This window comes from Staurois parvus, unplaced genomic scaffold, assembly GCF_062004578.1.
Source record: "Staurois parvus isolate SC_StPar_1 unplaced genomic scaffold, SC_StPar_1.0 ptg000837l, whole genome shotgun sequence".
In the NCBI taxonomy this organism is placed as follows: domain Eukaryota; kingdom Metazoa; phylum Chordata; class Amphibia; order Anura; family Ranidae; genus Staurois; species Staurois parvus.
Window position 1 is genome coordinate 209,878 of NW_028318633.1, and position 23,024 is coordinate 232,901.

The window sequence follows — 23,024 nt, forward strand, 5'->3', positions numbered from 1 at the left end:
ACCATCAGGGAGGATTGGTAAAAACACCGGGGCCATTACTGTATCAGACAGGTGTATGTTCTCTCGTTCAAGGGGAGGAGGAATTCCTTTTTTCCATTCCATCAATATTAGCACATTAGGCACATCTGGATTACTTCTGATATCGAGGATACTCACTCTCTGATCAGGGATGTAGGCTGTCAGCATCTGCTCGACCTGCTCTTCAGTCCAGTCATTTCCAGGGAGATTCAGCACCACACACCGTTCAGGTCTTCCATTCTACTCTTGACACCGAGCAGTGATCTGGGAAGGTTCCATTCTTTCTTCCTGGGGTTCATAGATTCTCTGTATGTGGAAATCCCGGACGAGCCCCCACCTGTAGCACTATTCCATTCTTTCTCATGGGGTTCACAGATTCTCTGGATGGGCAAATCCCTGATGAGCCCCCACCTGTAGCACTATTCCATTCTTTCTCCTGGGGTTCACAAATTCTCTGGATGGCGAAATCCCAGATGAGCCCCCACATGTAGCACTAGCACCTTAGGAGTTGCTGAATTATTTTCAGGCTCCCTGAGGTTCTGGACCCATCTCTGAAACCCAGCCCCTGCTGACACCACAGTACAATCCTAACTAGAATAAATTACCACCAGAAAGTAAATTTACACACGGATGAAATACAGTGAAGGAAACAAGTATTTGATCCCCTACTGATTTTGAATGTTTGCCCACTCACAAAGAAATGATCAGTCTAAAAATTGATTGGTAGGTGTATTGTAACACTGAGAGACAGAATAGCAACAAAACATTCAGCAGAAATGCGTCTAACAAATGATGACTGATTTGCATGTTCATGAGGGAAAGAAGGATTTGATCCCCTTCACAAAACATGACTTAGTACTTGGTGTCAAATCCTTTGTTGGCAATCACAGAGGTCAGACGTTTCATGGAGTTGGCTCCCAGGTTCGCACACATCTCAGGAGGGATTTTGGCCCACTACTCTTGGCAGATCCTCTCCAAGTCATTAAGGTTGGGTGGCTGACGTTTGGCAACTCGAACTTTCAGCTCCCTCCACAGATTTTCCATCGGATGAAGGTCTGGAGACTGGCTAGGCCACTCCAGAACCTTAATGTGCTTCTTCTTAATCCACTCCTTTGTTGCCTTGGCCGTGTGTTTTGGGTCATTGTTATGCTGGAACACCCATCCACCACCCATTTTCAATGCCCCGGCTGAGGGAAGAAGGTTCTCACCCAAGATTTGAGGGTACATTGCCCCGTCCATCGTCCCTTTGATGCGGTGCAGTTGTCCTGTCCCTTAGCAGAAAAACACCCCCAAAGCAGAATGTTTCCACCACCATGTTTCACAGTTGGGATGGTGTTCTTGGGATCATAGGCAGCATTCCTCCTCCTCCAAACACGGCGAGTTGAGTTAATACCAAAGAGCTTGATTTTGGTCTCCTCTGACCACAACACTTTCCACCAGTCCTCCTCTGCATCATTCAGATGCAGGGGCGGACTGACAACTCATGGGGCCTCCGGGCAATAGGGGATCATGGGGCCCCTGTATCCTTGCCCAAACTCAAAAAATCCTATGAAAAAGGTACCAGGGGCATCTCATGGGGCCCCCTACTGACCCTGGGCCCTCAGGCAGTGCCGAGTTTCCAAATGGTCAGTCCGCCCCTGTTCAGATGTTCAGTGGCAGACTTCAGACGGGCCTGGACATGTGCTTTCTTGAGCAGAGGGACCGTGCGGGCACTGCAGGATTTCAGTCCTTGTCGGCGTAGTGTGTTACCAATTGTTTTCTTGGTGACTGTGGTCCCAGCTGCCTGGAGATCATTGACAAGATCCTCACGTGTAGTTCTGGGATGATTCCTCACTGTTCTCATGATCATTGACACTCAACGAGGTGAGATCTTGCATGGTGCACCAGACCTAGGGAGACTGACACTTGTTTTGTGTTTCTTCCATTTGTGAATGATTGCACCAACTGTTGTCACCTTCTCACCAAGCTGCTTGGCCATAGTTTGGTAGCCCAGTCCAGCCTTGTGTAGGTCTACCATCTTGTCCCTGACATCCTTGGACAGCTCTTTGGTCTTTGCCATGGTGGAGAGTTTGGAATCTGATGGTTTGATGGCTCCTGTGGACAGGTGTCTTTTATACAGGTAACACAATGAGATTAGCAGCACTCCCTTTAAGAGACTGCTTCTAATCTCAGCTTGTTACCTGTATGAGAGACACCTGGGAGCCAGAAATCCTGCTGAATGATAGGGGATCAAATCCTTCTTTCCCTCATGAACATGCAGATCCGTCATCATTTGTTAGACGCATTTCTGCTGAATTTGTTGTTGTATTCTGTCTCTCAGTGTTACACCGAACATTCCATTGTTAGACCGATCATTTCTGTGTGAGGGGCGAACATTCCATTGTTAGACCGATCATTTCTGTGTGAGGGGCGAACATTCCATTGTTAGACCGATCATTTCTGTGTGAGGGGCCAACATTCAACATCAGCAGGGGAGCAAATACACATTTCCTTCACTGTAGCTCTTGCTGCTTCTGCTAGGCCTGCACTGCAGGCAAATATAGAAAAAAGCCAGGCTAGAGACCCAGAAGGGGGATGTGGGGAGTGGGGCCCTGGCAGGGGAGCACTCTGATCCCACTGGGGGCATTCAAAATCAGAAGGGGATCAAATACTTATTTCCTTCACTGTATAACTAACATGATGTAGTGGCCCAGGAATACAGTATCTTCATCAGGTGAGAGTCCATGTTAGCAGTGGTCATGTCTTGGATGCTGTGCGTGGCTCCAGGGATCTTCACGTCTCCATTGGCATATGCTTTAGTACTCCCCATGTGAAAAAAAGACCTTAGTGGGAATAAAGCAGGAAGTTTGTAGGTTATGTTGTGTTTTGTCCATAATAGTGTTTCTTTTGCCATTGATAAGGACATGGGGGAAAATGGGACTGTCAAGCGCCCTTGTAGATCACCAACTTGGGATTCCCCAGGGCACGGAGTCTAAACCAGAGCCTGCTTCTTCACCAGAGCCCCTGATGGTGGGGATGGACTTGCAGCAAGCTAGAACCAGGTCATGGCTCCCCAGAAACACCCAGTTGAGGATGTGGAGACCACTTGCGTGAGCGGAGTGCAATGGCAGGAGACAACAGGAAATACGATATAGACAAGCCGAGGTCAGGATGGGTGGAAATCAAGCACGGTCAGTGGACAAAGCCGGGGTCGGTACACGGGTAGACAGATATGGGGTACAGAAGTAGCAACAAACAGGAGCTCAGAGAACTAAGAAGTTGTTCAGACAAGGTGGGCTAGACTGAGCATGTCTTATATAGTCAAGCAAACTAGGAGGCGGGCCAGGAAGTGATGGAAGGGAAGGAAATAAAACCCAGAGAACAGCAGAGGACACCCATAGGTGAGCACAGACAGTCCACACATGTGAATGGAATCAGGAACAGCACTTCAGCAAGGAGGAACGAATGCAGAAACAAGAACCTGCAGGCTATCTTGTGACACGGACGATCCTATTTATGCTCCTTCCTGTTTTTTGGAGTATTTCTTTGTTTTTTCCCCCTTTGTGACTTTTCTGTTTAGGGTGGCTTGTTTCCTAGCCTTACTGAGACGTGTGATTTCTCACTTCAATTTGCAGTTTTTGCCTTCTGATGCCAGTGTTCTGTAATTGTCGGACAAAGTGACACATTGGGGACAGCTCCAGCCTGGTCTCTCCTCAAGAATTCCCCATCTTCCTTGTGTGGTACGGCTTCCAGCACCTTTCCACCTCTTCTACATTAGTGTGTACTCATTAAAGTGGTTACTTTATAGCCGAGACATTTTTTGTTTGAGATGTAGGAGTTCCTGACGCTCCTTGTGCTCCCTCTGTCCGCTCGCTGTGTTGGTCACCGGTAACCTGTGGATACAGTAGTCTCTATTTCCTAACACTGACGTACAAAGCCGACCACCATACTGCCCCGAACTACATCACTGACCTAATATCCAAGTACCACCCAACACACACACTCCGCTCCTCACAAGACCTCCTTCTCTCTAGTTCCCTGGTCTCCTCCTCCCATGCCTGCCTCCAGGGTGTCACCCATCCTCTGGAACTCCCTGCCCCAACCCATCAGATTATCACCTACTCTCCTCTCCTTTAGGCGCACCCTGAAAACCCACCTCTTCAGGGAAGCCTACCCCACCCCCTGCTAACTTGCCAACCTCCTCCACTCTTCCTACCTCTCCATCCCCCACAGCTATCTCCTCCTGTACCACCATCCCCTCCCTCCTAGATTGTAAGCTCCAAGGAGCAGGGCCCTCAATCCCCTCATGTATTACATTGTATTGGTATTGTTCTGTCACATGTTCTGTCCCCCTTTGTAATGTACAGCGCTGAGCGAACTATCGGCGCTTCATAAATACTGTATAATAATAATGATAATTTCGGCTGACTTTTTGTACTTCTCTAGTTGGCGCTGTAAGTTACAGTTATGATTCATGTCAATCACATGTTGTGTTTTACATTTGTGAATGTCTTTCTTTTTTCTGGACTTGTTTTGCTGGAATTCTGTATTTTGTGTGTTAGCAAGGTGCAGCGCGGTGTGGCAGGTTATATTGTAGAAAAGATTCTAACAGCTTATTCAGAATTATCACGTAGGTACATCCATCCAGAGCCACTCACAAACAGTAACAGTGGTCCAAAAACTTGAAGATGGCGGCAGCACCTACAACGAGGAGTGGAATGCAACCTGACTGGTCCAAACCCAAAGGAGAGTTTTCCTGTAGAAAGGTAGACTTGGTCCCTGCGCTGTCCCTACTGCTCTGGAACATTTCCCTGCCTCTAAGCACTGTCCCTGTCAGATAGGAATCGGGTACCTTGGGGCTGTCTTTAGATGCGGTGGGGGTACTCTCCTCTTTAGGGTCAGTTGGGTCCAGAGGCCCGAGTTCAATGTGTGACATAACTCACTCTAAAGAGACTTCCTGAATGGGTGGTACATCCTCGGGTTTGTTGTTTCTTCTGGAGGCTGCTGGTATGGAGGAACAGTCTCTACTCAGGACACAAGGTCTCAGCAGACTGAGGTGGACCCTCTGAGACCATGTCATACATAGGGATTGGTGGGAAAAGTTTTTTTTCCACCTGATAGGGGGTTGTTCCCACTTGGGCTCAAGCTAGCTGACTCTTTCATATTTTGGGTTCTTTACCAATACTCAGTTACCCGGTCACAGTGGTAGTTTGTCCACAATGGTATCAAGTCTGCATTCCAATCCAGGGCTATCTGCTTAGGTTTTCTCAACAGGTCCCACTGCTTCTGCACCCACTCACTGGGCATGTAGGAAGTGAAGCAGTTTAACAAGAGGTCTACAGGCAGTTGGCTATAAAACTTGAACTTCAAAAAGAATGGAGAATGGCCTCTAGGCCTGTACATTGTGTTGTTGTTGCCCAGACCACAGCCCCCACATGTTGATGTCAGCATTCCTGGTGGCTCTGCTATAGCGACCACAGAATTCCCAAAAGGGTACAGTTGAAGTGTTCACAGGCCCCATTACCCTAAGGGGGTGGTAAGGTGTGGTATGATATTTCCACTCTGGTGGCAGAGCTCAGACAGCATTTGTGAGTCAATGTTCAGGCCTTGGTCTGAGAGTATGTATTTGGGGCGACCATACAGCTGGACCGCGTGTTCCCAAAATAACTTAGCTGTGGTTACTACTGTCTGGTCATCGGTGGGCACTACCACAGCGAACTTGCTGAAATGATCCACAAAGACTAGGATATAGCGACACCTATAGGGAGAGCTGGAAAGTGTAAGGAAGTCCATTATCACCAGCTTAAAGGGTTCCAAGGTGGGAGTCATGGGAGTGGTCTGTTCTGAAGGAGCTTTGTGTACAGTGCAGCCTGCACACTCCCTGCATGCCCAGGGGGGACTGACAACTCATGGGGCCCCAGGGCAATTGGAGATTATGGGGCTGCCTGTGTCCCCTCCCACACTCAAGCCACACCCACACAAAGCGCCACCTAAATCTTGCACTGCCCACATTATATGCCTTTGTCACAGAATTTCTCTACACTTTGTTCAAAATAAATGTTTAATGTAGAAAATAAAGAAACAAAACTTACAGAAAGCACAACAATGGTACATTTCCAAAATGGAGGTTTCCATGAATGAACACAATATAACAGGTGCAACTAATGTCTCCTTAGCTGAAGATTTTAATTTAAAAAAAGCAAAAAATAAACCAAATAAAAAATGAAAAGCTCTGCCCAGCATGTTACAAAAGAGCGAAGTTTAGGTGACGTCTCGGCCAATCAGTCCGTGATTTTATCTTTGTCACTCTTGACGTTTAGTGCAGCTTGCTTTTCTCCCGACCTCCAGGTTTTGTTGGGACAGTGATGATCGTATTCTGGACTTTACGATTTCTGACTTGGAAAAGCGTCTTTCACATGTATCTGTGTAGTGCTCGGTGTAATTCTGTATTTATCTGCCAAGAAGAGACTCTCCAAGGCCACTGGACCCAGTCGGTGCTCAGAGAGCCGTGTGAAAGCACCGGACACACAGTTCTTGTCCTTCTTTACAGCAGCTATAGACGTGAATGGCTCGGCACTGGAGCTGGTGTGTTGCTCTTCCAAATCTGAACCCAACTCTCTTCATCATCTTTCAACAGGCATTTACAGAGAGTTGTGTAGCTGGAGGCAAAAGAGATCAGTTCCCCACGTAGAGCGACTGGGTCTATTCCTGGTATTGCTTCTGATATGACATTCTACTGAATTTTGTCCGAAGAGGCCAGTATTTCTTCTAACCCATTTGGATGGAAGCAAGAAATGTGCCTACAAAGGTCTCCATGAGTAGACAACCTTCTCCATGAGTGGACACGTTCTCTGTAACAGTGTCCAGGATAACATTGTAACAAGACATTTCAGACTGTTTCTTATGATCAGCAGCTTCTGCGGTTCTTGTGGATCTTAGTTCAGAAAATCTCTCATTCAGACAAATGTTTTCACTCACCGACTTCTCATTTATAAAATCAATCTATTCAGTTGCCGACGGCAAAACTCCAGCAAAGTCTCTGCATATTTCACTCCGACGCTTTACAGCCTCATCCACCATTCTCCATGCCTGGATAAAATCAAGACCTGCGGATTGCAGGTAATCCGATACAGGGGTAGTGATATCACAGATGTGAACGAAGGTAAAAGCTACCAGGAGGGCTTTACAGAGATTCTCAATTCATTTCAGAGCTTCGTGGAGAACTGAGGTTGGAAAATCCGGAGATTCACTTACTAGTTTCAGGATAATTCTGAGATCTGAGCAGAAGTCTTTGGACTGATCAAAAAGTGAAAAGGCCGACTTTCATGAGCTGCTACATTGTAGATAAACGCATGTTATTCCAATGACAAAAATGGTTCCTCTCACGACACTTCCTGGGTGTTGGAGGGAACATGTTTCTATATCAGACATTTATGAAATCTTACTGCTTGGTTGTCAAATAACTATTTGGCCTATTGAGTGTCAAGAAAAGCAAGTATTTATGACAGGATGTGTAACAAAAGGCTGCATACCAAAATCCTTGTCCTGGGAGTTCACTCATACCCCCTAGTGGTGGGGCATGGCCTCAGCCCAGACGCCCCAATGATGGACGCTTGCTCATTGGATGGAGAACTACACCAGGCGGGTCAAGGTTGTGTGTGGGAGTGCTTGAGAGGGCCTTTAAATATAGTGTTGGCCATGTTTCTGCCCTCTTTCTGCTCTGACGTGGGACCAGCTAAGAGATACTCAGCTTTGAGGACGAACTTACATAACGTATCATCTTTACTATTATTCCTATATACTCTGTAATATTGGCTTAGATTTCCATGTTAGTTGTACTTCCTTTGTAAATAAATAAGACTTTGCATCTTTCTGCATTGTGTTTGTTATTATCACTAATATTGCATCGTATTACGTCCTTCAGTCAAAGCTGATATATATACTAATTATAGGAACTGACAAACAGTACATAATTGTATCATAAATTGGGGAATTCCAAGAAACAACCCCATTGTTATTTATTTCACTAGGTTACCCTGAGGAAGTCACGTGACCAGTGACGCAACACGTGGGTGGAGCATAGTGATGGCACTTCTGGTATTGCACAAACCAGGAAGTGTGGTGAGAGGAACTATTTTTTATAAAGAACCAACAAAAACCAAATGGAACGTTACTGGTACAGAAAAGGGAAAAACTAATTATTGTATAAAACATATTTATTGAAACATTTCTTTCAAAAATAGACAATAAAAACAGTATTTTATCCAATCCGCCCAATAATTGACAGCATTATATGTAATGACATCAAAGTCTTCCAGAGGTCAACGCGTTTCACTTATTAGCTTCCTCGGGACCCCGTAAAGTTGGAAGCAAAGAAGTCCAAGGCCCTAGCTGGAAGATACATATATATACAAAACATTAGTTATATCATTGTAATTGTTACACAATCTTTACAAAAAGATAAAGAAACCTTCTCCACAAACTCACATGTCAGCATGAGGGGTACTAAAGGGGAGCAGCATCCACACAGCGGATACAAGGGTCATAGATGAACATCCACACAGCGGATACAAGGGTCATAGATGAACATCCGCACAGCGGATACAAGGGTCATAGATGAACATCCGCACAGCGGATACAAGGGTCATAGATGAACATCCACACACACGGCCACCTCCCCTCGTACCCCACACAGTGAGGCCCTGTAAATAGACCACATCATCCTAAGACAGAAAAGGGGGGGAGGGGAGGAGAAATGAGGCCGATGCATCATATCTGTCCGACATTCTTTGTTGCTAAAGGTATATAGATGATATTTTTTTGATCTGGGGCTCTGATGTAGATTCTCTGGAGACATTTATGAAATTGCTAGATCAGAATAGCTATAATCTTCCATTTATGTACAACATGACCCTAATACCATCTCATTCCTGGATATATCTGTTATTATTATTCAGGAGGATGGGACCGTGGGGTCTACACTGTATAGAAAACCTACGGCAGGGAATACCATTCTCCATGCGGGGAGTGCCCATCCACAGCCACTCATTAGAAGTATACCGTATTCCCAATACTTACGGATCAGACGTATCTGTTCCACAGAGGAACTATCTGAGAGGGAAGCAGCGGCGTTGAGGGTGAGATTAATAAGGAGGGTTATTCCAAGACGGTCCTTAAACAGGCCTATAATGGGGCCAAATTACAGACCAGTCATACTTTGCTGCTTGGACAACGGGAAAATACTCAACAAGATCTGGTCACAATTCTCACTACTTTTTCTAATCAACATCAGAAAATTGGAGATGCCATACAGAAGCATTGGCATCTATTAACCCCTCCCCCTCCTGAGGATTTACCCCCCTTAATGACCACGCCTCTTTTTTGCTACTCAGTGCTGCAGTAATTCCACTGATAATTGCGCGGTCATGCAATGCTGCACCCAAACAAAATTTATGTCCTTTTTTCACACAAATAGAGCTTTCTTTTGGTGGTATTTGATCACCTGTGCGCTTTTTATTTTTCACGCTATAAACACAAAAAAAACGAAAATTTTGAAGACAAACAATATTTTTTATTTTTTGCTATAAAAAATATATAGTAAACTCAAAATTAGTATAGATAATGGAATTTACGCCATTTTTTTGCTATACAGCGCTGCACTAGTTTAACTAACAATTGTGCGGTCATGCAATACGGTACATAAATAAAATTTACATACTTTTTTCACACGAATAGAGCTTTCTTTTGGTGGTATTTGATCACCTTTATTTTTTTGGTGCTATGAACAAAAGGTTTTGGAAAAAAAAAAATTTGGAAAAAAATTATATTTTCTCTTTTTTGTCATAAAAAAATATCCAAAAAACTAAAATTTCATCATAAATTTTAGGCCAAAATGTATTCTGCTCCATGTTTTTGGTAAAAATAATCCCAATAAGTGTATATTGATTGCTTTGTGTGAAGTTATATCGTCTACAGACTATGGGAGAGATAATGGAATTTACAGCTTTTACTTTCTGACTGCTCATCACATTTCTTGAGGTGCTAAAGTACCAGGACAGTACAAACACCCCCAAATACCAGGACAGTACAAACACCCCCAAATACCAGGCAGTACAAACACCTCCAAATACCAGGATAGTACAAACACCCCCAAATACCAGGACAGTACAAACACCCCCAAATACCAGGCAGTACAAACACCCCCAAATACCAGGACAGTACAAACACCCCCAGATACCAGGACAGTACAAACACCCCAAATTACCCCTTTTTGGAAAGTAGACACCCTAAGCTATCTGCTGAGAGGTGTCCATATTGAGTCCATGGAAGATTTTTTTTTTCCACAAGTTTCTGAAAAATGACAAAAACATTTTTTTTTTTTTACAAAAAGTTGTCACTTAAATTATATATTTCTCGCACATGTCATGGGTATATGTGGAATTACACCCCAAAATACATTCTGCTTTTTTTACCGAGTATGGGGGTACCACATGCGTGAGACTTTTTGGGAGCCTAGCCACATACAAGAGCCTGAAATCCATGTCAATTCTTGGTGGTTGCAGGACAATACTTGTGCTCGCCACAGGACCAGCTTGTACTGCACTTATAGGACTCACCACGTCACCAAGTGATACTGCAGTGCTGGTATGTGAAAGACCAGGATGTACTAAGCCGCTGGTGCTCACCAGTTCACCAAAAGGTAGCGCGGCACTAGTACTGGCACCCTGCTGCATATGAGAGTCATCATGTGTTTGTAACATCTCAGCAACCTGGAAATGGGGTCGGGTACACCTGATCTTAGCAGGGACCACTTCTCCATCGTCTGAGCGATCTGTCAGGGTGCTGCTGCTGTCTACAGGTACGCATTCTGAGTATATGTACTGTGGGTGGTTCCCTAGTGGTTAAAACCCAATCTGCTACCCCCTTTCTGCACATAATGCTCTTCTTGTCTAAAAATGGTCTTCCAATCAGTGCTCACGCGGTTAGTGCTCAAGCGGCCAGTTTTTGGCCCATCGACATTTTCTGCAGGCAACTAGAGCAGCATACACATGTGATAGCAGTGATGGCAGACTGGCCAATAACTACTCTTCCTACACAGGGGAGGAGCCATGACCACCTGTACACAGACATCTATTTTGAGGCTGGGTGTCAATTCATTCTGGAAGTGGGGCAGAAGCTGTTGACCACTCTAATAGTGGGGAAAAAAATCTGAACAGGGCTTCACCCTGAAATGTCCACCTAAGGCATGTAGTACTTGACAGGCCTGGAGGATTTGTGATTTGGAGACCATTTGTTGTAGAATGTCCCACTGATGATTGGGAATGCAAGCTTTTCTTGTAGATTGCCTCGTGACTCGAGTCTGTCCCACTGCTGCAGGATTGTTCTCACTGTGTGTGGCAACTATTGGCACTTCTGTGAGAATGGTCTGTGCTTTGTGAAAGGAACCGCTGTACATGGATGAGGTTGGGATTTCTTTGCTGGGCCCACTCCTCAAAGGTGTAGAGTTCTGGCCTGGCTTGGAGGTTTGGTGGTTAACCCCGGAGGGAGTAGGAAAAGGCAGTTGCGGGCAGAACTAGGTCCACATCCAACTCCCGATTCAAGTCCACACCCTCACCTGGGTGTTCTACAGGATGCTTGCCCGTTGTACTTCCCAGGTTTTTAATGCATCTTGTAGTTGAACAGGGCCAAACAATCCTCTCATCTCTGTTGTAATGCCCCACATTTGGCTGTTTCCAGATAAGTGAGGGGATTACTGTTTCTGAAGACCTCGATCTGCGCTCCCCTGAGGTACTCTCCCGTGAGGTACTTTTCTGTAATGATCTAAACCAGTAATAGTTCCAAATTAAATTTACTGTAATTGTGAGGATTCCACTTGGTGAGCTGTAGGCTGTGGTTTGTGTAGCCAATCACTCTTTCATGTCCATCTTGCTCCTGGGCCAGGATGACCCCTAGGCCCTCTAAACTTCTGTCCAGGTACACTCAGAAGGGTCTTGAGTAGTCACAGAAGGCCAGGAGCGGTGCGCATGTCAGATTTTGTTTCATGGTGTCTAAGGCCAACTGTTGTGGCTTCTGCCATTGGGACTGGATCGAGGGGGAGGATCCCCCTTTCCTCTGCATAGATTGACTGCTTAGCAGCTCTGTAAATGGTGCGGAGATCTGTGCAAACTTGAGGATGAACCACCGGCAACAGTCCACCATCCATAGGAAAGAGTACTGCGCAGTGATTGAAGGGACCCACTCCTGCAACGCTTGGACCTTGGCCGGGCTAGGGGAGACTCCCCCAGCCTCTATAAAATGCCCCCAGATACTGAGTCTTCTGACACATCAGGTGGCACTTGCTGGACTTTAACTTTAACGTGTACTAGGCCAGACGGGTGAATATCTGGTCCAGGTGTTGTGTGTAGTTCATGAACGTTTTGGAGAAAATGATGATGATGTCGAGATAGATTAGTACTAGTCAAAATTGTAGTCCCCTAAACATCTTTCCATTAACTGTTGAAAGGTACAAGGAACATTTTTCAGCCCAAAGGGCATACAACTGTGCTCAAACAGTCCCAGGAGGGGAATAAAGGCCTCCCACTCCCAGTCCTGGTCCCTTATCAGGACTTGCTAGTAGCCTTGACTTTCTAGTCGAGTGTAGAAATGTATTGGGCCTCACCTAATGCCATGAGCAACTCCTCTACCCTGGGCAAGAGGTAGACATCCTGGGGAGTACAGGCATTCAACTTATGATTGTCCAACACGGCAGAGGCGGCCCAGAGACTGCGACACTCTCGGATTACACCACTCTGAAGCATGTTACAGATCAAGTACATGACTTCCTTCCTTCCAGAGACTGCGGACATAGTGCAGGAGATGACCAGAGACTGCGGACATAGTACAGGAGATGACCAGAGACTGCGGACATAGTACAGGAGATGACCAGAGACTGCAGACAGTGCAGGAGATGACCAGAGACTGCGGACAGTGCAGGAGATGACCAGAGACTGCGGACACAGTACAGGAGATGACCAGAGACTGCAGACACGGTACAGGAGATGACCAGAGACTGCAGACACGGTACAGGAGATGACCAGAGACTGCAGACACGGTACAGGAGATGACCAGAGACTGTGGACACGGTACAGGAGATGACCAGAGACTGCAGACACGGTACAGGAGATGACCAGAGACTGCAGACACAGTACAGGAGATGACCAGAGACTGCGGACATAGTACAGGAGATGACCAGAGACTGCAGACACAGTACAGGAGATTACCAGAGACTGCGGACATAGTACAGGAGATGACCAGAGACTGCGGACACAGTACAGGAGATGACCAGAGACTGCAGACACAGTACAGGAGATGACCAGAGACTGTGGACACGGTACAGGAGATGACCAGAGACTGCAGACACGGTACAGGAGATGACCAGAGACTGCAGACACAGTACAGGAGATGACCAGAGACTGCGGACATAGTACAGGAGATGACCAGAGACTGCAGACACAGTACAGGAGATTACCAGAGACTGCGGACACAGTACAGGAGATGACCAGAGACTGCAGACACAGTACAGGAGATGACCAGAGACTGCAGACATAGTACAGGAGATGGTCAGAGACTGCAGACATAGTACAGGAGATGGTCAGAGACTGCAGACATAGTACAGGAGATGACCAGAGACTGCAGACATAGTACAGGAGATGGTCAGAGACTGCAGACATAGTACAGGAGATGACCAGAGACTGCGGACAGTGCAGGGGATGACTAGAGACTGCAGACAGTACAGGAGATGACCAGAGACTGCGGACACAGTACAGGAGATGACCAGAGACTGCGGACACGGTACAGGAGATGGTCAGAGACTGCAGACACAGTACAGGAGATGACCGGAGACTGCGGACACAGTACAGGAGATGACCAGAGACTGCGGACACAGTACAGGAGATGACCAGAGACTGCAGACATAGTATAGGAGATGACCAGAGACTGCAGACATAGTACAGGAGATGACCAGAGACTGCGGACACGGTACAGGAGATGACCAGAGACTGCGGACACAGTACAGGAGATGACCAGAGACTGCGGACATAGTACAGGAGATGACCAGAGACTGCGGACAGTACAGGAGATGACCAGAGACTGCGGACATAGTACAGGAGATGACCAGAGACTGCGGACAGTACAGGAGATGACCAGAGACTGCGGACAGTACAGGAGATGACCAGAGACTGCGGACACGGTACAGGAGATGACCAGAGACTGCGGACAGTACAGGAGATGACCAGAGACTGCGGACACAGTACAGGAGATGACCAGAGACTGCGGACATAGTACAGGAGATGACCAGAGACTGCGGACAGTACAGGAGATGACCAGAGACTGCGGACATAGTACAGGAGATAACCAGAGACTGCGGACATAGTACAGGAGATGACCAGAGACTGCGGACAGTACAGGAGATGACCAGAGACTGCGGACAGTACAGGAGATGACCAGAGACTGCGGACACAGTACAGGAGATGACCAGAGACTGCGGACAGTACAGGAGATGACCAGAGACTGCAGACATAGTACAGGAGATGACCAGAGACTGCAGACATAGTACAGGAGATGACCAGAGACTGCGGACACAGTACAGGGGATGACCAGAGACTGCGGACACAGTACAGGAGATGACCAGAGACTGCGGACACAGTACAGGAGATGGTCAGAGACTGCGGACACAGTACAGGAGATGACCAGAGACTGCGGACACAGTACAGGAGATGACCAGAGACTGCGGACACAGTACAGGAGATGACCAGAGACTGCGGACATAGTACAGGAGATGACCAGAGACTGCAGACACAGTACAGGAGATGACCAGAGACTGCGGACACAGTACAGGGGATGACCAGAGACTGCGGACACGGTACAGGAGATGACCAGAGACTGCAGACATAGTACAGGAGATGACCAGAGACTGCAGACAGTACAGGAGATGACCAGAGACTGCGGACACAGTACAGGGGATGACCAGAGACTGCGGACATAGTACAGGAGATGACCAGAGACTGCGGACATAGTACAGGAGATGACCAGAGACTGCGGACACAGTACAGGAGATGACCAGAGACTGCAGACAGTACAGGAGATGGTCAGAGACTGCGGACACAGTACAGGAGATGACCAGAGACTGCGGACATAGTACAGGAGATGACCAGAGACTGCGGACATAGTACAGGAGATGACCAGAGACTGCGGACACAGTACAGGAGATGACCAGAGACTGCGGACACAGTACAGGAGATGACCAGAGACTGCGGACACAGTACAGGAGATGACCAGAGACTGCGGACACAGTACAGGAGATGACCAGAGACTGCGGACACAGTACAGGAGATGACCAGAGACTGCGGACACAGTACAGGAGATGACCAGAGACTGCAGACACAGTACAGGAGATGACCAGAGACTGCAGACACAGTACAGGAGATGACCAGAGACTGCGGACACAGTACAGGAGATGACCAGAGACTGCGGACACAGTACAGGAGATGACTAGAGACTGCGGACATAGTACAGGGGATGACCAGAGACTGCGGACACAGTACAGGAGATGACCAGAGACTGCAGACATAGTACAGGGATGACCAGAGACTGCAGACATAGTACAGGAGATGACCAGAGACTGCGGACACAGTACAGGGGATGACCGGAGACTGCAGACATAGTACAGGAGATGACCAGAGACTGCAGACACAGTACAGGGATGACCAGAGACTGCAGACATAGTACAGGAGATGACCAGAGACTGCGGACACAGTACAGGGGATGACCGGAGACTGCAGACATAGTACAGGAGATGACCAGAGACTGCGGACACAGTACAGGAGATGACCAGAGACTGCGGACATAGTACAGGAGATGACCAGAGACTGCGGACATAGTACAGGAGATGACCAGAGACTGCGGACACAGTACAGGAGATGACCAGAGACTGCGGACACAGTACAGGAGATGACCAGAGACTGCGGACACAGTACAGGAGATGACCAGAGACTGCGGACACAGTACAGGAGATGACCAGAGACTGCGGACACAGTACAGGAGATGACCAGAGACTGCGGACACAGTACAGGAGATGACCAGAGACTGCAGACACAGTACAGGAGATGACCAGAGACTGCAGACACAGTACAGGAGATGACCAGAGACTGCGGACACAGTACAGGAGATGACTAGAGACTGCGGACATAGTACAGGGGATGACCAGAGACTGCGGACACAGTACAGGAGATGACCAGAGACTGCAGACATAGTACAGGGATGACCAGAGACTGCAGACATAGTACAGGAGATGACCAGAGACTGCGGACACAGTACAGGGGATGACCGGAGACTGCAGACATAGTACAGGAGATGACCAGAGACTGCAGACACAGTACAGGGATGACCAGAGACTGCAGACATAGTACAGGAGATGACCAGAGACTGCGGACACAGTACAGGAGATGACCAGAGACTGCAGACATAGTACAGGGATGACCAGAGACTGCAGACATAGTACAGGAGATGACCAGAGACTGCGGACACAGTACAGGGATGACCAGAGACTGCAGACATAGTACAGGAGATGACCAGAGACTGCAGACATAGTACAGGAGATGACCAGAGACTGCGGACACAGTACAGGAGATGACCAGAGACTGCGGACACAGTACAGGAGATGACCAGAGACTGCAGACACAGTACAGGAGATGACCAGAGACTGCGGACACAGTACAGGAGATGACCAGAGACTGCGGACACAGTACAGGAGATGACCAGAGACTGCAGACATAGTACAGGAGATGACCAGAGACTGCGGACACAGTACAGGAGATGACCAGAGACTGTGGACACAGTACAGGAGATGACCAGAGACTGCAGACATAGTACAGGAGATGACCAGAGACTGCGGACACAGTACAGGGGATGACCGGAGACTGCAGACATAGTACAGGAGATGACCAGAGACTGCGGACACAGTACAGGAGATGACCAGAGACTGCGGACACAGTACAGGAGATGACCAGAGACTGCAGACATAGTACAGGAGATGACCAGAGACTGCGGACATAGTACAGGAGATTACCAGAGACTGCGGACCTTTGGGGAGGGAGAGGGAGCGGGTACCTGAATTTGACAGGTACCCGCTCCCACTTTTGCAGAGTTGTTCTTCCCTCTTCTTCCCGCTCTGGCTTCTGTGACAGCCGGGTGCCCACTGCGCATGAGCAAGAATCGCTGTGCTTTGTGAATGGCCAGGAGCCTTCTGGGACCTGTCATGTGTCCCAGAAAACATTGGACCATTCACAAAGCACAGCGATTCTTGCTCATGCGCAGTGGGCACCCGGCTGTCACAGAAGCCGGCCCGGGAAGACTGTGCAGCGCTGGAGCGAGGAACAGGTAAGGCCCTGCAGGAGAGAAGAGCTGAGCGGCCGGTATCCTGACATGGTGGCGGCAGAAATACCGGACCGGATGCTTTATATTCGCTCCATAAGACGCAATGACATTTCCCCCCCTTTTTTGGGGGGGGGGAAAGTGTGTCTTATGGAGCGAAAAATACGGTAGTCCTCTTGACTGGTTGTAAAAACCCGTATGTGTTTGTAAGGGAATTCCTGTGAGACGGCTGGGTAATAGAAATGCGCATGCGTGTGGCAATCTCCACAGAATGGTGATCAGGAGTGCACATACGGACAGAAATGCACCATCACACACAGTGTATGTTGGCATCAGACGGACTATTTAAAGGATGCTTCTGCCTGTGGTCAGTGCTGACTGGTCTTCAGCTGTTTCCCCTGTGCCCTGCTGTATTCTTGTATGATTCCATTGTTGCTGACCCGGCTCTGTTCCTGGCCTGACTTCGGATTCTGCTCCTGACTTGTTGGTAAAGTTCCTGACCCGGCTCTGTTCCTGACCTGACTTCTGATTCTGCTCCTGACTTGTTGGTAAAGTTCCTGACCCGGTTCTGTTCCTGACTTCGGCTCTGCTTATGATTTGGTACTTTGATGCCTGCCTGTTGATGACCTGGCTATTCCTGTGACCTCACTCCTGTCTCCGATTCCGGCTTCCTGTCCCGTTTGAGTGCCCACCTGGCTGTCTACTGTACAAGCTCTGCACACCATTGAGTGTTCCTGCTTCAGGTCTGTTGGAAGATCTGACACACCACTCATCCTGAACCTGTTGTGAAAGTGGAGTGCCCCTTTAATCTGGGCTGGATTCTGGAGCATTTGCTACCATTCCTGAACCAGTGGTCTGCCAGTCTCTTCAGGACTCCAACAGCAAATTCTTCTGGCAACATCTGCTGGCACTCTTGTTCCCCTGGTCCCTCAGCACCCTCTGTTCCACTTCCATCAGGGTCAGGGCTAGTGACACAAGTGAGGCCGACCTCATCATTTCATTCTCCTATCAGGTACATGACAGTGTTTCCTAGTGGTTGATGGAGAAGAGGTTATTGAGGCGGAGATGAATCCTTGAAGGGAATGGCCAGCTGTTACAGTAACTGTCTGTACTGTCCTCTATACAGGGAGGCCATGGTGGCTTGCAGCGGGGTTCACACAGCTCTGACCCCTGACTGGCCCCAGGAAATGCAACGGCTGAGTACCATGTAGAGATCTGCAATGGTGGTGTGATTCAGGAGCGGATCCAGGGAGATTTTCAAGTTGATGAGCTGGACTAGCACTTTCCCTTGATCTTTGGGGGGCTCAACCATTACCGTGGCCCCTTCCATATTCTTGTGGGCTTCAACTGGCAGGAACCAAACAACCTCTTGGAGGGGCACTAGGAATAGATTTTCGTTTGGGGGGATTGTGGACCACTCTCACCAGTCCAGCCTGTTATCTAGCTGGCCAATGGTGGACCTTAAAAGCCTTGATTACATTGAGCCAGACAGCTCACAGGCCAAAGCCCTGATCTTAGTCTTAGCCAGAGGGTGAGTTAGGTCCAGATCCTTCAGGATATTCATGTTCAGGACAATAGGCACCACCAGACTTACTGGACCGACCGACTCCACTACCTTGTCATCTCTCTTGATTTGCACCCAGGAAACTCCTTACACCATAATATGTAGGTTATTGGCTGCCTTCAGGGATAACCAGTAGGGCTTGAGCTGGTCCCAAGTCACGAACCACTGGATATACCTTGAACTCCATAACATTGACTTCTGTCCCAGTGTCAATCAAGCACAGGACTATCTGGTCTTTTGCTAAGGTGTTAACAACCTGAAGTGCAACCACAGCCTCTGGTCCAGTGGCTTCACTATGGGGGTGCGGGGGGTGTGCTCTGCACTTGGGTGACACCTGCCAGAGGGGTGACACTGGGGCTTTGTTTCTGTCTCTGCCAGAACTCCGGCGCTGGTCACTTGTTCGCTGCTCAGTACCGTCACAGAAGCAATGCTGATGGATTTTCAAGTGTCAGCGCTCCTCTGCTGGAGGCCGCTCAGAACCCCCTGCCCTGCACATCTCTATATGAGAGCAGAGGAGGGAGGGGGAGGGGAGGGAAATCTACACATTGGTAGTCACATGGCAGAAGCTCCACACCTGCCCTGTCCAGTCTCCTTCTGTAAGTTGTAGCTGATCCTATGCAGCCCCTCTGATGCTTTCCAGGCTGAGGAGAGGATTTGGGGGCGAGGAGAGATCTCTAATGGAAGGGGGAAAGGGGGGCTTCAGCTGTATACTGGAATCTGGGGGGGGACATTGTGGGGGGGGCTTAGGGGTATACAGTGCACCCCTCAACTCTGCACTCTGTACACAGGGCACCCCTCAGCCCTGCACTCTGTACACAGAGCACCCCTCAGCCCTGCACTCTGTACACAGAGCACCCCTCAACCCTGCACTCTATTAACAGGGCACCCCTCAGTCCTGCACTCTATACACAGGGCACCCCTCAACCCTGCACTCTGTACACAGTGCACCCCTCAAGCCTGCACTCTGTACACAGGGCACCCCTCAACCCTGCACTTTATACAGAGCACACATCTGAAGGTCTGGTATGTAACAATGCCCCACTGTTAGTACAATCTGGTCACACCCACAACTTGATGCAGAGGACTGGCCATGCTCAGCTGGAGGGGTGACACCATGTTTTTCCACACCAGGTGACATCAACCCTAGTGACACCACTGCTCTGACCTGTGGGGACCTTGCTTTGCCATTCTCGGCAGTTGGCCCTAGGAGCCTCTAGTTTAACGGCAGCCTTCGGTGCACTTATTTTTGGTCCAACTACTTGCCCAAAGCGACCACACCACCAGCTTTTCTGGTCTTCATCTGGGTCCCTCCATAGAGGGTCCTCACCCTTAGCACTGTCCCTGTCAGACGGGGATCCTGTCCCTAAACTAGCCATTCACAGAAATTGTACCAAACCCAAAAGCTGGAGTCTTAAATAGGTTCTGCTTCTGCCTGACCCAAGATGGTCACTAGGGTCACATGGGGCACCAGTGTCCAATCAGACAGCTATCTCCCTGCGACTGCAGGAAGTCATAGAGGAACCAAGTTCCTCACAACTTCCTTCCCCTTTTGCATTGCCACTTCAGTCGAGTGCCACCTGCAGTGGGGAGTACAGACTGCACCTGCCTAGACGGGGTGACTACCACCATTACTCTCTGCATGTTGGGGTGTTGGCACAATAATGAAGACATGTTTTGGGGGTACACAGGCTGCAGTATACGCAGTGTATAGTGTGAGCTCAGACTCTATAGAACAGAATCCCTTTTCAGCATCATGTAGTCACCTCCACTTCCCATCTCAATGCACTTAGTGCTCCTCACGTCTCCCCACATCCGTCCTTCCCTCGTTCTCTGTCCTGCAATGTTGGGAGGTGCGATTATCATGACTACTGCAAATAACAGCTTCTTCCTCCTGTACTCTGATCTCCATGTCCTATAATACTCACCCAGCCCAGCCTCACCCTGTGTAGGAGGGTGTCACCCCTCCCCCACTGCATTCCTCTCCGGTGTCAGAGACTTTCAGTTTCGTTTCTCTTCTGCTGTCAGCGATGGCGTCTTCTGCTCTGAGAGCTGAGCTGGAATGTTCCGTCTGTCTGGACATTTATACTGATCCTGTGACCCTGAGATGTGGACACAACTTCTGCCGGGTCTGTATTGGTCGTGTGCTGGATACACAGGAGGGGTCTGGAGGATATTCCTGTCCTGAATGCAGACAGAAGTTTCCGGGTCGTCCTCCACTGCAGAAGAACATGAAGCTACGTAACATAGCAGAGAATTTCCTGTCTGCTCAGCCAGGTCAGGAGGACTCCAAGGTCTTCTGTACTTACTGTGTGGACTCTCCTGTACCTGCTGTTAGATCCTGTCTACACTGTGAGGTTTCTCTGTGTGATAAACACCTGAAAGTCCACAAAAAGTCCCCAGAACACATCTTATCTGACCCCACCTTGTCCATGGAGGGTAGGAAATGCTCCGTCCATAAGGAAGTCTTGAAGTATTTCTGCACTGAGGATGAGACCTGTATCTGTATTTCTTGTTGTATGATTGGAGGACATAAAGGACATGAGATGATGTCACTGGATGAAGCTTCTGAGAAGAAGAAGGACACACTGAGGAACGTTCTGCAGAAACTTCTGACAAAGAGAGAGGAGATGGAGGAAAGAGTCCAGAGTCTGCAGGAACACAGGAGGAAAGTAGAAGAAGAAGAAGCTGGTGACACCGAGAGAGTCACTGCCCTGTTTATAGACCTCAGGAGACGTCTGGAAGACCTGGAGAAGAGAGTCCTGAGGGACATCTCCGGGAGGGCAGAGCGGGTCTCCATCTTCATCCGGGATCTGGAAATAAAGAAGGAGGAGCTGTCCAGGAAGATGAGGGACATTGAGGAGATGTGTAACATGACGGATCCACTGACTGTCCTACAGGAATCAGACACAGGTGACTTGTGTGATACTGAGGATGGAGATGAGGACAGAGAGAGACATGAGGAACTCCTCCATGATGGATGGGGGCTGGATGTGGTGGGGGTCTTACACACAGGTTTATCTGATATAATAACAGGGGGAAATGTATCCTTCTATATACAGGGGGCTGCAGACATATTACTGGATGGAAACACAGCTAATAATTATCTACAGATATCAGATGACGGGAAAACTGTATCCATGTCAGATATAGACCAGAATCATCTAGAAACACCAGAGAGATTCCAGTGTTCTCAGGTGATGAGCAGTCAGAGGTTCTCCTCAGGGAGACATTACTGGGATGTGGATGTCGGGGGGTCACGGTACTGGATAGTCGGGATGTGTTACCCCAGTATAGACCGGAGAGGAGGGGGGTCAGAGATTGGATGGAATAACAAGTCCTGGGGTTTGGTCAGGTCTGGTGATCGTTATTGGGTGAGACATGACAGACATCGGATCCCATTACCCCCCAATCTCTCCAGTAACAGAGTCAGGATATATCTGGATTATGAGGCCGGGCGGATCTCCTTCTATGATCTGTGTGACCCGATCCAACACCTCCACACCTTCACCACCACCTTCACTGAGCCCCTCCATGCTGGGGTATATGTAGGGAGAGGTTGTATAAAGATATGTGGGGGGAGGGGGGAGATGTGAGAATTCCACCCACAGTCTGGTGAAGAATTAGAATTTATTTCATATTCATCCAATAGTATATAGAGGTAGGCGGGGCTTCTTGCAAGAATTTGTATTATAAATAAATGTGAGATTTCTCCCTCTTTCACCCCCGTGTGGTCCCTTTGTGTGGGGTGACACCATGATCAGACATAGAGGGAGGGGTGTGGTGACTATGATGAGATAGGATGGGGGTCACCCTCCTCTCTGCCCCTCCCTCTTCTCTCTGCCCCTCCCCCTCCTCTCTGCCCCTCCCTCTCTTCCATACCTTCTATACTACAAAGAGATGGAAATAAATGTAACAATCTGAGAGGAAATGTTTTAGTCATGGACTTAATCATCCAGTGCTTATCTGTTCCTGTCCTAATTTATGACGCTAGCTTTTGAAATGTGCGCACATTGGAAGGGACTCACGCTGACACACAAGTTCAGTCTATGAACAC

The 23,024-nt window shown here is 48.4% G+C and overlaps 1 protein-coding gene across 1 annotated transcript; it reads left to right on the forward strand.

Annotated features, from left to right (window-relative positions):
• The first annotated feature begins 20,928 nt into the window (after positions 1-20,928).
• LOC149443714 (E3 ubiquitin-protein ligase TRIM7-like) lies at positions 20,929-22,690 on the forward strand. The gene has a single exon (XM_089655362.1). The coding sequence runs from the start codon at positions 20,998-21,000 to the stop codon at positions 22,561-22,563; it is 1,566 nt and encodes a 521-aa protein (XP_089511488.1). The 5' UTR covers positions 20,929-20,997; the 3' UTR covers positions 22,564-22,690.
• Positions 22,691-23,024: the final 334 nt, after the last annotated feature.